At 41.1% G+C, this 17767-nt stretch overlaps 1 protein-coding gene across 5 annotated transcripts in view; it reads right to left on the reverse strand.

Annotated features, from left to right (window-relative positions):
* The window catches only part of LOC107378081 (MAM domain-containing glycosylphosphatidylinositol anchor protein 2), a 342732-nt gene that overhangs the window by 218072 nt on the left and 106893 nt on the right, over positions 1 to 17767 (reverse strand). For all 5 annotated transcript variants that reach the window (XM_070545140.1, XM_054748447.2, XM_054748448.2 and 2 more), the window contains exon 2: positions 17013 to 17152. In XM_070545140.1, coding sequence (XP_070401241.1) covers positions 17013 to 17152 — 140 coding nt within the window. The remainder of the gene's footprint in view (positions 1 to 17012; positions 17153 to 17767) is intronic.

Consider the following 17767-nt stretch of genomic DNA (forward strand, 5'->3'; position numbering starts at 1 on the left):
GTAACATTCACAGTGTCTGTAACTTTTATATCCTTGATGACAGCTGAATCAACGTCAAACCAAAGAACGGTTCAGAGTGAAAATGGCTATTTTGTTGCTAATTTGCAGGAAATATCTAGAAGAAAGTTCTACAGAAAGTAGCTAAGGGTCCTCAGAAATGTAGCTAGCTTTGTCACTAGGCGTTAGGAACAGCGACAAAGTGGCACTGCCTCTCTCTCTGCTGCTAAAGCTACGGATAGCAAATGCTACGGGCTATGCCTGAGCGTGAACGCGTATGAAGCAGCCTGCTCGACCCGAGCATCTCTCTTTTTCTGTGATTTTACAGAAAAACAGGCAATCACAGTAAAAATGCCAGGGCTCATTCTACAGGACCAGGTCATTGCAGGAGAATGTATGAAGAAGACATTTATTATTTCTATACATGTTTTGGCTGTTAAACTTCCATAATGTCCCTTTAAGAGCACAAAAGAGCTCAGGAAAAGGAAAAAGATACATTTTCTTGTTAAATCAGATGTGAAAACTGAAAAATCCACATTTTCTTACACAGAACGCTGAATGTTGTCTAGATTAGCATCCAACTGAAAATCCCAGCAGCGTTTGAGACCACACATGCTGCGAAGTCACGGCAAGCGCTAATTAAAATGTGCCTAGTGTCTGTTGTTATATGGGGGACCGTATGCTGGAGCACGGATCTTTGGTGAATCTCCCATAACTCCTGCTGTGACGTTTCCCCCTCTCTCTCCAACCACGCGCTGGTTTCTAATTGCTTGCCATCTTTTCTTTTAGGCACTAATGGTGGTCCCCGGCAGCACAGGCAAGTGTGGCGGAGCATGGCAATTGAGTGATCAAGAGGAGCAACAAGAGGTTCAGAGCCCAAAGAAAATGTGAGTGCACATTGTGTCTGGGTTTGTGTTGGAAAAAATAGCAACCCCTTGTGAAAAATGGGATGATATAATCAAAGTGTAAAGGAGCCAGAGTCAGAAAATGGAGATTATTTAGGCAAAAAGTCTGTGTGTGTGTGTGTGTGTGGCCAGCAATGACAAAAATAAAAGGTTGTATTGTGTTTATAGAAAGACCATCTGCTGGAAACACCAACACTGCATGCTAACTCTCATGCATCTAGAACAGATCAAAACCACCAATCAGCTCCTTTAAAGCAAGAATATCTCAGAATCTGAGGTCAGCTTGTTTGTGCTCGTTGATCCATGCAGCTTTGACTTCAGTATGGTGGTCCAATAACTGAAACTAAAAAAAAAAAAAAAAAGGAAAAAGAAAAGTGTTTGCAATGCGGTGTTGCTGGCGACTGGAGCCTGGTACTCAAACAAAGTAGTGTGGACATAATGGCCGAACGCCAGGGCAGAGGAGACAGGGCAGATGGCTTCATCATCAGGGGACGCTTTGATGTCTGTTCATTGCATCAAAGACAATGAATAAATCTGAAGAAGAGTGACCATGAAAGCATGAACACACAAAGCTGTATATATTTGGGTTTTTAATACAGAGTCAAAGATGGGGGGGGGGGGGGGGGGGGGGGTGCTGGGATGATGTCATGGTTGAGCCTGCAGTTTGTTCTTTGGATTTTTATGTTTAATGTTGTGTTTCATTTGTTTAATTATTTATTTATTTAGCTACGTAGTTATTTATTTATGTTTTGCCTATCATGCACCCTCTAAACCTTCTGACCAACATTTTAAAGACATGATGGTGATGTATTTTAGAGGTTTTCAGTGGAAATACAAAACACTATATGAAAATAATCAAAACTATGTTTGAACGTTTGAATGAAAGTTAAACATTGTTACTGTTAATTTGATGAATTATTGCAATGGAAAGAAGCCTTACTGTAGTTGGTCACAGGTCAAGAGTCACCCCAAAACCACACTGTAGGCATCAGCGATGCAGAACGGTAGGAACATCGCTGCTTCAAACAGAATCTATATATACAGGGTTGTATAGAGCTCCGGACCCCACGTGACTCTCAGTTAGTAGACACCATATTGGCAGGAAAAAAAGGTAAACAAACACGGATGTAACCATGAACGTGAACGGGATCCGCTTGGATTTTACTTCGTCGGAGTTTACTTCACACTTTAAAACCAAAGAAATCATTTTATATAGTCAGAAATTAAATAGACTAAACATCTCCGACCCTTACCGTGCCCCTGGGATACTTTTTAAAAACGCCAGAAGCTGTCGGAGCGGACTACACCGGACCTGGCCGGGGAACCCCTTGGGATTCCCCCGGCCGGAGGAGCTGGGGAGAGGTCTGGGACTCTCGACGCTACTGCCCGCTCCGACGCCAGAAGCTGTCGGAGCGGACTTCTTACTGGACCTGGCCGGGGAACCCCTTGGGATTTACCCGGAGGAGCTGGCTCCGGCGGCTGGGGAGAGGGAAGTCTGGGCCTCTCGACTACTGCCCCTGCAACCCGACTCCGGATACGCGGATGAAAATGGATGGATGGATGGACAAATAACAGATTTACACGTAAGTAGTTTAAATAGAGCGCTGTGCTGTTTGAATGTATAAACTGAACGCCAAGAGAAATCACTAGTTTGATTTTTTTTCGTGAATAAAATAAATATTTCAGGCAGGAGCGTCTCAGGATCTGTCTCGGTGAGACAGATAATAGCAATCCAAAGTGCTTTTTATGTGTGATCTGACAATTGATCAACCATTGCTTAAAAATTAAATACAGCTTAGCCGGTTAATTGCTGTGATCATAAAACACGTAAACAGCAGCACGCAGAACTCACGAGGCACCGTTTTACGTGATGTTTACTTGTTGCTATGAGTAATGACAAAAAAAGCCACGCCAAAATAAGTTTAGGAAGCCCACTAAGAATCGTAAGAAACGTATTTAAAATAAATACCATACACAGTTGAGGAAACGTTGGTTTAAGTACCTGATATGAAGTGGTCACTGCATAAGCGAAAACCTTTACTCTCGGGATCCCACAGCTTCATTTTAGCCCGGTCACTAGTGCGTTTTATTACAATGATCCAACGTTTGCGGTGCTCCGGATCTTGGGGAATCCTGTAGATGGCTCATTCCTTATGTCGTTCGCATCTGTTCTGCATCCTGGGGCACAACAGGAATCTACCATATTTCCTGTCTGATTGAGTTTACTGACAATAACAAATAGTCCGGCTGCCGGCTTCTGCCTGCCTAATGGCGCCGTTTCGATTTGAACTGTTGCATGCCGGGAAACGTGACGTCAGCTCCCGGAGCTCTATAGGGTTGCTTTTGGATCATTGTATATTGATGCAAGAAGAAGGCATTGCTATGATGTAAAAAAATAAGAACCAGCCTGAAATAGATGATCTTTCCAGGGTCTTAATTAGGGCTGAACAATTAATTGCATATGCAATTAAATTGGGATGTGACAAAAGGAGATTTCCTAATCGCAAAGGCTGTGAGGCTGCGATTTTACTGACAGTGGTTAGCACAATGCTAATATACATGGAAGAACCCATAGGGATGCTAATGCTAATATAGTTGATTACATTCTTACAAATTACGAATTAGGAACGTGCCAAATGATTACATTTGGAGTCTAATAAAATATAAAAACTGCCATCAATCAAATAATTACAGACAGATATTTTAGTAAAGCTAGAAAACTGTAAGAGACTTTAACTTCACAGAGTTTTGGCTAGCAGCTATGAACGTAACTGAACTACGGAAGTTCTGCATGGACAAGGCATCAAAAACTCTAAACACAAAATACTTCAGTAAACGGGACACTTCTTTCCTGCAAATCAATTTTTACAGTTGATTCTAATACCCATGCTCCTTCAAGGGATGTGCTCCTGGCTGCAAAGCATTGCACCTTCGAATACAAATCAAATCAAATCAAATTTTATTTGTCACATACACATTCATACACAGTACGAAATGCAGTGAAATGCCTTACACAACTGCTCGTGACCTAAGAGTTGAAAATAAAAAAACTGTACACCACGAATTAAAATGAAGGGTAAATTTAACTGGGAAAGAGTAAGGTAAAATATATCTGAATTAAAGTTGAATAATAGAATAGCTTTACAACAAAATACATAATACAATACAAATTAGAATGAAAGGTAAATTTAGCTGGGAAGGAATAAGATAAAATATATATAGGTTGAAGTTGAGAATAAAGTAACTGTACAACAAAATACACAGTGTGTAAATGTATGAGAAAGTATGAAGAAATAAAAATATCTATACAAAACAGCGGCTAAACAAGTATTAAATGGAAATGAATATATATATATATATATATATATATATATATATATATATATATATATATATATATAATGTCCAGAGTTGTGCAAACCACATTTTAGTGACTTTGTAGTGCAACTGTGCTTAAGCAAAGTCCAGACTTTTCAGTGTTGTCTTTACTTGAGAGTGCTTATGTTTATGTAGACAAATAAACTTGTTGATATATGCAGATAAATATGTAGATACATAAACTTGTTTATATTCAGTACAAGTTACATTGGTTTTTCTGCATCTGTTAGTTGAAAAATATGAGAAAAGCCCCTTGAGAAAATAATCGTGAATTAAATCGCATTTGCAATATTGAAGAAAAAAATCGCAATTAGATTATTTTCCCAAAGCGTTCAGCCCTAGTGTTAAGGAGCATCTGCTTTATATGATGGGTACATAATTGTTTTCATAATGGCGGAATAAACATTTTGTAGTGATCTTCAGCACTTCTTTTTTAAATTAGGTTATTTTTTTCAATAAAGAAAAGTTGCACAATTTTTACACTGATATACTTCAGCTACCAAGTGAGTCTTAGTCAAAAGTGTCATTAGATGGTGGTAACAGTCTAGTTATTTTCTATGTCTGAACTAAATACATTTATCATAATCTCTTGTATTGAGGTTGTAGTTGGTTTATGTTTGCAGAGGCAGGGTACTGGGGTCCTGTGTGGAGGTGGTAGTACCTCCACACAGGATATGAAACCATGACATGAGACTAATACACAACAGTGTGGCTTGAATGTAAAGAGTTTAATACTTTGGCTCATACCTACATCATTAAGAGAGAAGGTTTAGCCAAAACAGTGAACAAACCATGGTAGAAATGTGGGCATATGTAAGGATCTTCACATGAACTTGTCAGAATAAGACATGGGAATACCTCAGAAATGTGAAAAAATATCAAAGATAAACATCAATTTGGTGAGTACACCTTGTGTCACAAAGTCTCGATTGTCAGATTTTCCAAATTAGCCACAAACCAATGACATTCTAACAGGCCGTGAAGGTTAAAGGGGGTGTAACGGGGTCTTAATCCTCTCTTTAATCGAGGCATTAAGTTTATTTCCTGTCTTTTGGTCACACCACATTTGTTTCTAATCATCCCACCTGCAGCTTATTTTGTGATTACTCCCCCCGTATTTGTCCTCCCAGCTTTTGTTCACTCAATACTAGATCCTTGTGCGAGTTCCTTTGTTCATGTCATATTTATTCACAGCTTTTGTCTCAGGATTTCTCCTGCTGTGGCAACATGTTTTATTAATTTGATTTAGAAAGAATTTGTGGAAATCTTTATTCATCTTCTTCAATATGCATTCTATACCACAAACAAGTAAACAAACAAAAAACAACCTTTATTTACTTTGTTTAGCATCAGTCATGTCGAATCACTTCTTTTTAAGCTGATCTCGTCTTTTAACATCGTGTTTTTTGATCTGTTACAATGAACAGCTAACTGCTGATCAAACTTCTCTCTTTAACACACATTTAACAAGTTGTTTTATTTTGATACACTTTCACAAACTCTCCTGCATTACACACAACTATGAGAATTTAAAATTATTGGTCCTTGGTTGGCGTCAACAGTCCCTATCTCTATAGCACAGCTTATGCTAACATCTCACAATGCCAACCCAACATGGTAACAGTTCAAAAGAGGAAAAAATACAGTTTGAAGACAAGTAAATGGGAAGACAAATGTGTTGTAACCATGAGGGTTGATTATTTGTGTGGGGGTTTGCATGCATGCTTGGTTTTATTATTAGAGCTCTGTTTTTCTTCCAGTTTTGGGTGGGTGGGCGAGAGAAACCAACTAAGAGGCCCTTTGTTAGGATGTTGCTGCCTGCCTGGACACAGTCCAGGACCTCCCATAGGAGGGAAGGCCTACGGGGGTGTCTGTGTAATTCAAGAAGTGTGCATATTGATACATGGGAAGGATTACACAGCATAGTTTGTAAACTAAGTTGTTGCAGTGTTATGCTTGGACAAATCCCTTCAGTTTATTAAAGGTTCACTTGGGCTCCAGGTTGGCTGAAGTGTAAACAGTTTTAGTAAACAGAAGGAGTTTGGAACTAGAGTGCATCTCTCTCCAGATCACACTCACACCCTGTCACTTGCGGAGTCCCTCAGGGGTCTGTTCTTGGTCTTATCCTCATCATTACCTACCTCCTCCCCCTCGGCCAAGTAATCAGTTGCCATGGTCTTGCTTTGAACTGTTATGCCAATGACACAGTTATACATTAAAACAGGGGTATTCCACTCCGGTCCTGTAGGTTCGGTATCCAGCACATTTTTGTTTACCAAGTAGGGCTGCCTGAACATTTTTTTCTCACAAAAACACTGCTAGTACACTGAACGCTAATAATATCGGCCGTAGCAGTGCCAGGCAAGAAAAACGATAAAACGATTACATGTGTTACTGCACAAGTTCAGCTCGGCTGCAGCAAATAACCCCCTCTCCTCCTGCTCCGACCAACATCGGATGTGTACTTACCAAGCAAATACATTTCAGATCGTCACATCTAATGCTTCTCGTCCCAGACATCATTTTTTTCTCTTTTTAGACATAAATTGTTCAAATGTGACGGTTAGCTTGTTCAAATAGCTTCAAATAGCTTCCAGCTCCGGACTCTGATGGGTTCTTTTGGGTTCTATCTTACCTATTTTTTGATAGGATTTTCATTATTGTCAATTGTTGTCGTCTTTTGTTGTCAACAAAAGTCTTGATCAATAGGAGTCATATCTTGGCTTTGAAATAAGTTTCTATTTTAGTTTTTGTTTCCTTTTTGTCTACGAAAATTAATAAGTCACAAAAAAGAAAATGAAATGAACACTGTTTGTATACTTGAGAACATTTTGTGCCAATCTTGCCAAATTCCCTGAAATAAAGTTTTAATTTGTTAGCAATATCGTCCCCCACTAACATCGTCCCCAAATTTCCCCAAAAGTTATATTTGTTTCACTTTGTGACTCGCTGAAATTGAATAAAGTTTCTAATGCCCGACGTGACTCTACAGCAGAGCTATTCAAGGGTCATTATCCAGCACGTTTCAGTTTTCAACCTATTTCAACACACCTGATTTCAATTAGTAGGTGATTAACAGGCTTCTGCAGAGCCTGATGAGCTGCTGCACAGGTGACTCAGCCCAGTGTTGCCAACTTAGCAACTTTGTCGCCATTTCTAACGACTTTTCAGACCCCCTTAACAACTTTTTTCAAAAAAGCGCCTAGCGACAAATCTGGCGACATTTCTGACCCCCCCCCCCCCCCCCAGCTACTTTGACTACAACTTTGTAGCAGACTTTACCTGCAGATTAGAGATGCATCTGAAGCGACAGGACGTCCTTCCTTCCAGAGGATCAGAAAGAAAATGATCTGCGCATGTGCGTGCAGCATGATCACGCTACCCCCATTGACCAACAAAACCTTTTGTGGGTTTTCACAAGTCCATTATTTGAGATAGCCACCGGAGCTACATAAAGGGCGACCGCTCCTTCTGCCATCCTGCCGCATTTCGGCAGCTGAGCTCGGCTGGCACTGGCAGGCAGCGTCGCACGCACACATGGCTTCTCGCACCACTTGTGGTGCATTCAAGGAACATTGGAACTCTATGATGAGTTCAATAATGTAGTACATTTAAAACTTTTATAAAAAAAACAGAATAATACTGTAAGACAAACACCTCAGGTCATTGGCAGTTTGCATGTAACGTTTCTGAATACTAAATACGGTCTGCTTCTTTTTACACAAAAGTACTAAAAACAACTAAACCAAACAAAAATCAAAAATATATATATTATGTGTTAGGTCAACATACAGCACTGAATCACAACAGAAGAATACATCTCAAGGCACTTGAAAACTACAAGAGAAAATTCATTTTAATTCAATCATACATACATTCCTATCAATTTAATATTTTTGTGTTTACGAGTTCCATTCTCTTCAGACAAAATAGAAATATCTCTTCCATTTTTTTGTGCCATCTTTCCTTGATGTTTTAAAGGCTGCTGTTTTGTATTCTATGGGGAGTTCATTTTAATAAAATATTTAAAAAAAACAATTTTTAATAAAATTAGGCGGATTTTATTTGTTTTATTCTACAAGACCGGTGACGTCATGATGCAAACCAATGACGTCATTGCACCATATGCAAATTAGCACGTGACGTCATCTGGCGACATCTAGTGACTTTTTGGGGGGGGGGGGGGGACTTCAGCTACTTTAAGTCAAAAACAGTTGGCAACACTGACTCAGCCACTTTATCAAGTGTGTTGGACCAGAGAAACCACTAAACCGTGCTGGATACCGGTCCTTGAGGCCTGGAATTGAAAAGTCCTGCTCTACAGCATTTTTAAGCGTACTATATACAACCACAGTTTTTGTGTAAAAATTTCAGGCAACATGACAGTAAAGCCTGGCTTCTCATAAGGAAAGTTAGAACCTTTGCAAACCTTTCAGTACAATTTTATAACATGAGTGAGAAGTAAGTGATACCTGAGCTGATCAGGCAGCCATGGAGTCACCAGCAGCAACAGCCATGACTGAAGAACATACAGGTGCTGGCCAGTAAATTAGAATATCATCAAAAGGTTGAAAATATTTCAGTAATTCCATTCAAAACGTGAAACTTGTACATTATATTCATGCAATGCACACAGACCAATGTATTTCCAATGTTCATTACATTTAAATTTGATATTCATAAGTGACAACTAATGAAAACTCCAAATTTGGTATCTCAAAAAATTAGAATATTCTGAAAAGGCTGAATATAGAAGACACCTGCTGCCACTCTAATCAGCTGATTTACTCAAAACACCTGCAAAGGCCTTTAAAAGGTCCCTCAGTCTTGTTTTGAAGGCACCACAATCATGGGGAAGACTTCTGACTTAACAGCTGTCCAAAAGACAATCATTGACACCTTGCACAAGGAGGGCAAGACACAAAAGGTGATTGCTAAAGAAGCTGGCTGTTCGCAGAGCTCTGTGTCCAAGCACATTAACAGACAGGCGAAGGGACGGAAAAAATGTGGTAGAAAAAAGTGTACAAGCTCTAGGGATAACCGCACCCTGCAGAGAATTGTGACGACAAACCCATTCAAAAATGTGGGGGAGATCCACAAAGAGTGGACTGCAGCTGGAGTCAGCGCTTCAAGAACCACCACGAGGAGACTCATGAAAGACATGGGATTCAGGTGTCGCATTCCGTGTGTCAAGCCACTCTTGAACAAGAAACAGCGCAAGAAGCGTCTCGCCTGGGCCAAGGACAAAAAGGACTGGACTGATGCTGAGTGGTCCAAAGTTATGTTTTCTGATGAAAGCAAGTTCTGCATTTCCTTTGGAAATCAAGGACCCAGAGTCTGGAGGAAGAGCGGAGAAGCACAGAATCCACGTTGCATGAGGTCCAGTGTAAAGTTTCCACCGTCAGTGATGGTGTGGGGTGCCATGTCATCTGCCGGTGTTGGCCCACTCTGTTTCCTGAGGTCCAGGGTCAATGCAGCCGTCTACCAGGAAGTTTTAGAGCACTTCATGCTTCCTGCTGCTGACCAACTTTATGGGGATGCAGACTTCACCTTTCAACAGGACTTGGCACCTGCCCACAGTGCCAAAACCACCAGCACCTGGTTCAAGGACCATGGTATCCCTGTCCTTGATTGGCCAGCAAACTCGCCTGACCTTAACCCCATAGAAAATCTATGGGGTATTGTGAAGCGGAGGATGCAATACGCTAGACCCAACAATGCAGAGGAGCTGAAGACGACTATCAGAGCAACCTGGGCTCTCATAACACCTGAGCAGTGCCACAGACTGATCGAGTCCATGCCACGCCGCATTACTGCAGTTATTGAGGCAAAAGGAGCCCCGACTAAGTATTGAGTGCTATACATGCACATTCTTTTCATGTTCATTCTTTTCAGTTGGCCAACATTAGAGAAACAAACATTTTTTCATTGGCCTTTAGAATATTCTAATTTTCTGAGATACCAGATTTGATGTTTTCATTGGTTGTCACCTATAAATATCAAAATTAAACGTAATAAACATCGGAAATACATTGGTCTGTGTGCATTGCATGAATATAATGTACAAGTTTCACGTTTTGAATGGAATTACTGAAATATTTTCAACCTTTTGATGATATTCTAATTTACTGGCCAGCACCTGTAAAGATCATGGCGCTTTGTGTTTTTATTTCCAGAAATCATAGCCTAAAACTAAAACAGACATAACCAGATTAATTCTGAAAGAAGATAGACTACCATCTCTTAAGGTCAAAGAACTTCATAACCACTTGCTTTCATTGACACACTTTATTTTGCAGGTTTTATTTTCCCACTTTCCCATCACCACTGTTCCATCACCTCACTGTTTATGCTCTAATCGCTATGTTTTATTCAGAAGCCTAGCTTTATGGAAGGAACACACATCATCACCTTTCACGAGTTTTAAATGAGGATCATTTTCAGTTGAGAAATGACAGCATGAGTATGGATAATTATTGCCTTGATATAGAACGACATTAAATTGAAAGTAAGGTTCTCAGTGCATACTGCACCTCTACATTTTACAGTTTTACACACTGATTACAAATAATCTCTCGCTATATTTCAGATTATTTTCTCTTCTCAGAAACAAGCATGCTAATTATACTGACGAGTCTAAATTGGATACTGATTGTGAGTTTCCAACATACATAAATGTCTACATTTAGGTCTAAGATAATGATTTGCTGAGGATCAGCACCTCCAAATCTGATACCGTGGTTCTCGACCGGAAAAGGGTGGCTTGCCAACTCCGGGTCAGGAGAGAGGTCCTACCTCAAGTGGAGGAGTTTAAGTACCTCGGGGTCTTGTTCACGAGTGAGGGTAGGAGGGATCGGGAGATCGACAGGCGGATTGGTTCGGCGTCTGCAGTGATGCGGACGCTGAGCCGATCTGTCGTGGTGAAGAGGGAGCTGAGCCAGAAAGCCAGGCTCTCGATTTACCGGTCGATCTATGTCCAAATCCTCACCTATGGTCATGAGCTTTGGGTAATGACCGAAAGAACGAGATCGCGGATACAAGCGGCCGAAATGAGTTTCCTCCGTAGGGTGGCCGGGCTCAGCCTTAGAGATAGGGTGAGGAGCTCGGACATTCGGGAGGGACTCGGAGTAGAACCGCTGCTCCTCCGGATCGAAAGGAGCCAGTTGAGGTGGTTTGGACATCTGGTCAGGATGCCTCCTGGATGCCTCCCTGGGGAGGTGTTTCAGGCATGTCCTGCCGGCAGGAGGCCCCCGGGTCGACCCAGGACACGTTGGAGAGGTTACGTCTCCAATCTGGTCCGGGAACGCCTTGGGGTCCTGCCGGAGGAGCTGGTGGAGAAGGCCGGGGAGAGGATGGTCTGGAGCTCCCTAGTTGGGATGCTGCCCCCGCAACCAGGACCCGGATAAGCGGACGAAGACGACGACGATAATGATTTGATATATTAATGTCACAATGCCGAAGACTGCAGCTGGGTACCGGGATGTGTCGGTTTCCATCCTGGACCTCTGTGACCTGACGCTGGATAAGCAGAAGAAGATGGATGGATGGTACATCATGAAATCAAGTTAAAACCTGCAGCTTCTGCAACACAGCAGTTCAGTTAAAGGGAGGTTGCAGAGAAAAATAGGAAATAGGAAACATTTGGCAGAATCCAGGTTAGTATACCATTGCAATGTAAATCTACCAGCTACTTTAATAGGTACATTTTGCTACAACTGGGGTTAATCTTTTTGCCTTGCGAACTGCCTTAAAGGGATACTTTGCAACTTTTTCATGTTTAAAATAATTTTCTTGAGCCAGTATGTGCTAAAATGACCCTTTACGGAGGTAATGAAAGGTAACTCAGCACCTATCGCCCTCTGAGGCCAGAATACCACATTATCAACTTCACAGTTGCTGGTCCAGTTTGTTGGACTTAAAAACAATTCAGCTGACATACCTGGCACTGCAGTCATGAACCCAGCTGATTTGTTTAATCTAGTGATGAGTCGCTCCTGTAGACACTAAGGAAGGCTGGGAAACATTTCAGCTGTTAGATTAATAATAATAATAATGCATTGAACTTATATAGCGCTTTTCTAGACGCCCAATGACGCTTTCACACACTCTCACATTCACACACTGCTAGTGATGGTAAGCTACTTGTAGCCACAGCCGCCCTGGGGAGGTCTGACAGAGGTGAGGCTGCCATTTGGCGCCACTGGCCCCTCTGACCACCACTAACACAGGCAAGTTGGCAGAAGTGTCTTGCCCAAGGACACAACAGCAGGATACCCTTGGCAGGAGCTGGAATCGCACCCATGACCCCTCCGATCATGAGGCAATCCGCTTTACCACCTGAGCTACTGCTGCCCAGATTAAGGTGTTAAACAAATGTAACGGAATGAAATGACTGTTTCCCCCTCTCCTCTGACACAGAACTAGTCTGCATGAGATATGGCTTCAAGCTCTCATGCATTTGCTTATAAACTGCTTCTTTCTAGCTCAAGAGAAGAATGAAGAATGGACTCTCTCCTTTTAATAAATCAAAGAACTCTATTTTAATAAAGCTAATCAAACAAAGTGTTAGTCAATAATAAGATGTGACCAATCTGTGAAATCAAAATATTAATTACTTTATTATACAGTAATCCTACAGAATATAATAAGTAATATGACTTTAAATGTTTCCACTAGGACTGATCTCACGTAGCGTTAAGAGACATGACACATTGCTTTACTGATCCAATCAGAATCTGCCAGATCTGACGGAGGCGTGGTTTTGGTGGTGTTTGGTAAATCTGTCATCTTTTCATTCGACCATAAACATAAACATCCGAAGTATAAACCTATGCCCACGTCATCTTTAACGCCAGTTCAAAGCGTTCTAGAGAAGTTGTCGGAGTGGCCAATCCGTAACTTTCCTCTTCAGCCGAAAGAACCAACGACAAGCTGGATAAAATCTGTTGCTGTTCCACCTGCTGCAACGGTTCCTTTCAGAATAAAAGCTGAACCATCACAACCAGGTTTGGGTCTCACTAGATGCCAACAAAACTGTCGTGACCTGGAAGTATCTCAAAGACTGGTCTGGTCGGCAACCGCTGCTTTTCCTACCGGCTTCGGTTCCAGAGAAGGTCAAGCTGGACCTCGACATTCCTGATCTAGCGGGGAGTTCCAGCAGGGTATGTAGGCCGACAGAATGGCGTCAAATGAGTTTATGAATCTCCAAATCAAAGCTTAACGTGAAGACATAACCTTCATTTGCCATCAGAACTAATCGCTTCTTTGGATTTGCTGGTTCTGAGCAACATTCCACATTACACCATTCTCCGTCTCATTCACCTTAGTTACATTTAGTGTTAAAGTTAGTCTAGTTTAATTTGTTTAGTAATAAATCTTTAAACTTTTAAACTTGACTCTCTCTCTTCTGTTGTCTCTGAGTGAATACGAAGCGGTTATCTAATCCCTGCATTAAAAAGTTCCAATCTTCTGGTTTAAAACAACCTCACAGGTCCATAAGGTTGATTTCATATTTGCTATGGAATCTTTTGTCTTATGGCTTATTAAATAACATGTAATTGAAATCATTACACAGATGAACGCACAGCGAGGAGATAAGTTTTGGTTTTGGTTCTACAAACTGACACTAGGGGGTGCTAAAAGCAAAGCAAAACTATTTAGTTCCTCCATAAGTCTTGGGGGCATTGATCAGCCAAGATGATGGAAATATTCCTCAGTGATTTTGGTTGATACTGACTTGAGGGTAGTCCACAGTAACGGGATGATTGGTACAATGTGGTTCTGAACAATAGATGTTTAAATGATGATGATCATTGGACCAATCTTTTATGGTCCAGTTCTGGTCATCCAGTTCTTAGCTGACAGAACTGGGTTTGCTCTTTTGCTGCTCGAGTCCATCTGCTTCATCATGGTTCAATATCTTTGTTACTTTCTTTCTGTGTCGGTTTATATCAGCTATGTGTTTCACAGATGATGTCCTGAGTACCTTGATTAAAACCTGTGGTTATTTGAGCATGCTGTCTAGACTAGGCATGTCTTATGTGCAGACTGGGGGCCATTTGCAACCCTCTCAGTGATCTTGTGCGGTCTCCATTTGCATTTCTAGAATGATTAATTGTGTCTCTCCTGTTGACTATTAATTGATTGAGACTCTCTAACATTTTTATGTTAACATGTTTACCAGTTTGGCTGTTTCTGACTTATTGCGAGATTTATAAATGTAAAAAACAACCATGAAATTATTGTAGTTTTTTGTATTGTAAAAATCACATTTATGTGTACCATGTAAACAATTAAAGGTGCGGAATACTGAAAAAAAAAACGTTTTAACAGATTATTTCGGATTATAATCGGTCACTCTGAGTTTTTCATTAAAATAGTCTCCTACACCTATCTCCTGCATTAGCTTCTGACAAAAAATAGACGGTGAAAATTTAGGATTTTAAAATCCTGACAGATGTATGTCAAACTGTCACTTAACATTCACAAACTCACCCATCTTGAGGTGCAGTAGCTCAGGAGGGAGAGCGGGTTGCCTCATGATTGGAGGGTCATGGGTTCGATTCCGGCTCCCGCCAGGGGTATCCTGCTGTTGTGTCCTTGGGCAAGATACTTCCCCCAACTTGCCTGTGTTAGTGGTGGTCAGAGGGGCCGACGGCGCCAAATGGCAGCCTCGCCTCTGTCAGACCTCCCCAGGGCGGCTGTGGCTACAAGTAGCTTACCATCACTAGCAGTGTGTGAATGTGAGAGTGTGTGAAAGCGTCTTTGGGTGTCTAGAAAAGCGCTATATAAGTTCAATGCATTATTATTATTATTATTATCTTGGCTCATGATGGGTTATGGTGTTGTTGGTTTAGCACCCAGGACACAGCAGATAACGTCTCGGCTAGTAGAAGCTGACCATTAGCATTAGCAACTCCACGACACAGCAGAACTCCTACAGGCTTGTGTTATTTGTGGAGATAGAATTTCAACATTGTAGAGCAGAGCCAGTGGTAGAGTTACATTGCTGTTATCCAATCCAAGATGAGATGTCCAAATATTAGGAAATAAGCGTCCTGATCTGGTATTCTCCTAGTTCCTGAATCTGGTGCACCGGAGCTTTTTTTCCCCCTCAAAGTACGACTTACAAGCCATTAATTCCTACTAGAAACTACTGTAAATGTATTAATTTAACGAGTGTTCCACACCTTTAACTTGATGCTTTGGGCCTTTGTCTTGAAAATGTTTGATACTCCTGCTCGAGGACATTTCTGTTCATTCTCCTAAACCAAGAACTTCAGCAGGTCATCTTCACCACATGTAGATGTCTGAATGTGTTCAGTTGCTGCCCTGTGATTGGCTAATGAACATTCAGGCTTAACAAGCAACTGAACAGATCAGTGAGAAAACAAAGATGTGCAATAAAAATATAATCTATTGAATCTGCATTATCTTAAAAGTCTAACCTTTGACAGAGCTGAGAATAAATTAGTTCTAAAATGTAACTTTGTGCCAGAACGGTAAAATATCCCAAAGAATATTGTCTACTTTCATTGAAAATTGAATTTACCTTGAAATTATCTTTTGAATGATAATTAAAAGAAATGTTTCACCTATCATAAAACCGAAATTCAGTCCACTGCGACTCCACACTGCAGCTTTTTGTGACTCAGAAGAAGTGTGTTCGGCCCTCGTGTCTCCTGTGAGTCCTAGACAGGGCTAAAGCAGACAGATGTAACCCAAAGTCCAAAGAGACACAGAGGAGACACTCACCATGCCAGGGGGATCTGCGTGAGGATCATAATGACCGTGTTTCAAAGCAGATCCTGCCTAACTTCATCCTCACAGAGCTTTTGATCTCCCGCTCTCTGCCTTTCCCAATTCTGCTCACTTTTACAAAAACAGACATAATTAAGAGGAAAGAATGGAATGATGAGCACAGAGTTGTCCACCGCCACCTTCTAGATGAACATTAGGCTGTGCTTCTGATACTAGCTCATTTAAAAAGGCCTCACCTTTACAATCAAAATACAAAAATCAATATGCTCGTCGCTTTGACATACAAAGGGCAAGTGTGTGCATACACCAGCAGCCCTGCTTATTGATCACAAGGATGATTCTTATTATTTCATGCAAATGAGTGGAGTTCTTCCTGGAAACTGGGGCAAATGCTGTGCAGTTAGAAAGGTTAGCAAGTGCAAATCCAGCCAGAACTAAGTCTGATAGCCGGATGACTTTTTGTAAATTGGATATAATGTTCAAAAACAAAGAACACAAGATGTGTTTCTTACTTTTTTCTTCTTTTAATTAACTCTCTTAGATCTGATGATGAAAGCAAAAAACAAACATAATCTGTTTTTCAGTAGATCACAACTGGAACTGCGGGATTGATAAAAGCGTTTTCTGAGCTGCCGAGCACCCGTGTGGCTTCACATGACCTAGAGTTTTTTTTTTTTTTTTTTTTTTTTTTGCCATGGCCTGTTTCTCACTCATTACGCTGTGTTTTGGCAGATATTTCAGCTGCTTTGCTCTTGCATTCTCATTAGGCTGTTATTATCAACACGCAGGTGCACGGCGCGACCCAAACCGTCAATAATTAACGTATTAAACTTTTTAAGCTGGTTTAGCGCAGAGCTACATGGTGACTCTTATGCGGATGAAGACAGATGGACACCAAATTACCACCTTGTCCCGCAAGAACATTGTGAAGTTAACTCTGTCAAATCATAAAAATGCTGCAAGCTTCTGTACCTGTGGCCGAGGATGTCCGGTCACCAGACAGGTGAGCTCCAGTGTCTCTCCTTCCCTGATGGTGTACACCCTCTCCGTGTGCCGCTCCTCCTCGACATTACAGGCGTGCCCCGAATGGATGATGCGCACGGTCGGAGGTGCTGTGGAGGGGAAGGCACAAAGCTACGTTAGCGTTCTGCTAATTTTTGAGGGAATAGGTGGTTAAGCACAGTAGAATGTGTATTGATTAAAAAGATGGTCGCACTAAAACTAAGCTATTCCCAAAAGCGTTGTGCAAACGCTTACTCTGCAGCAGAGCAGACAAATAACCAGGAATGAGCACAAAGTGGAAGGAAAGTCGATGCATGTTTTGTTTTTATGTCATTCCTTTATCTGGATTTAACCACTATAACATGCACAATGCTATTTAATAAGATAAATTAGCAAAACATCATAAAACCTGTTAAATATTATCCTTAATCAAGATGTTCTAAGAGCACATTGCAGCAGGAGCTTGTCTGAGGGTTTTCCGTGACCTTATTCGCTGCTTCACCTGGTATCATTTGCGGAAATTTCTTGATGGAATATATTTTGCCTGCAAGAGTCACATTATTTTAACCGAACCTTGATGATTTTATGCAATTTGACTCAAAATCTCAGTCTCCTGCATGCTGATGTTGTGTTTCAACTACCTCACAAACACAATCTTACAACATATCTTTAAAAATAACTTCGTTTAGACAAGAAGACGCTTGTTTTAGAAAAAGGAACCAAAC

Source organism: Nothobranchius furzeri, chromosome 2 (assembly GCF_043380555.1).
Source record: "Nothobranchius furzeri strain GRZ-AD chromosome 2, NfurGRZ-RIMD1, whole genome shotgun sequence".
NCBI lineage: Eukaryota > Metazoa > Chordata > Actinopteri > Cyprinodontiformes > Nothobranchiidae > Nothobranchius > Nothobranchius furzeri.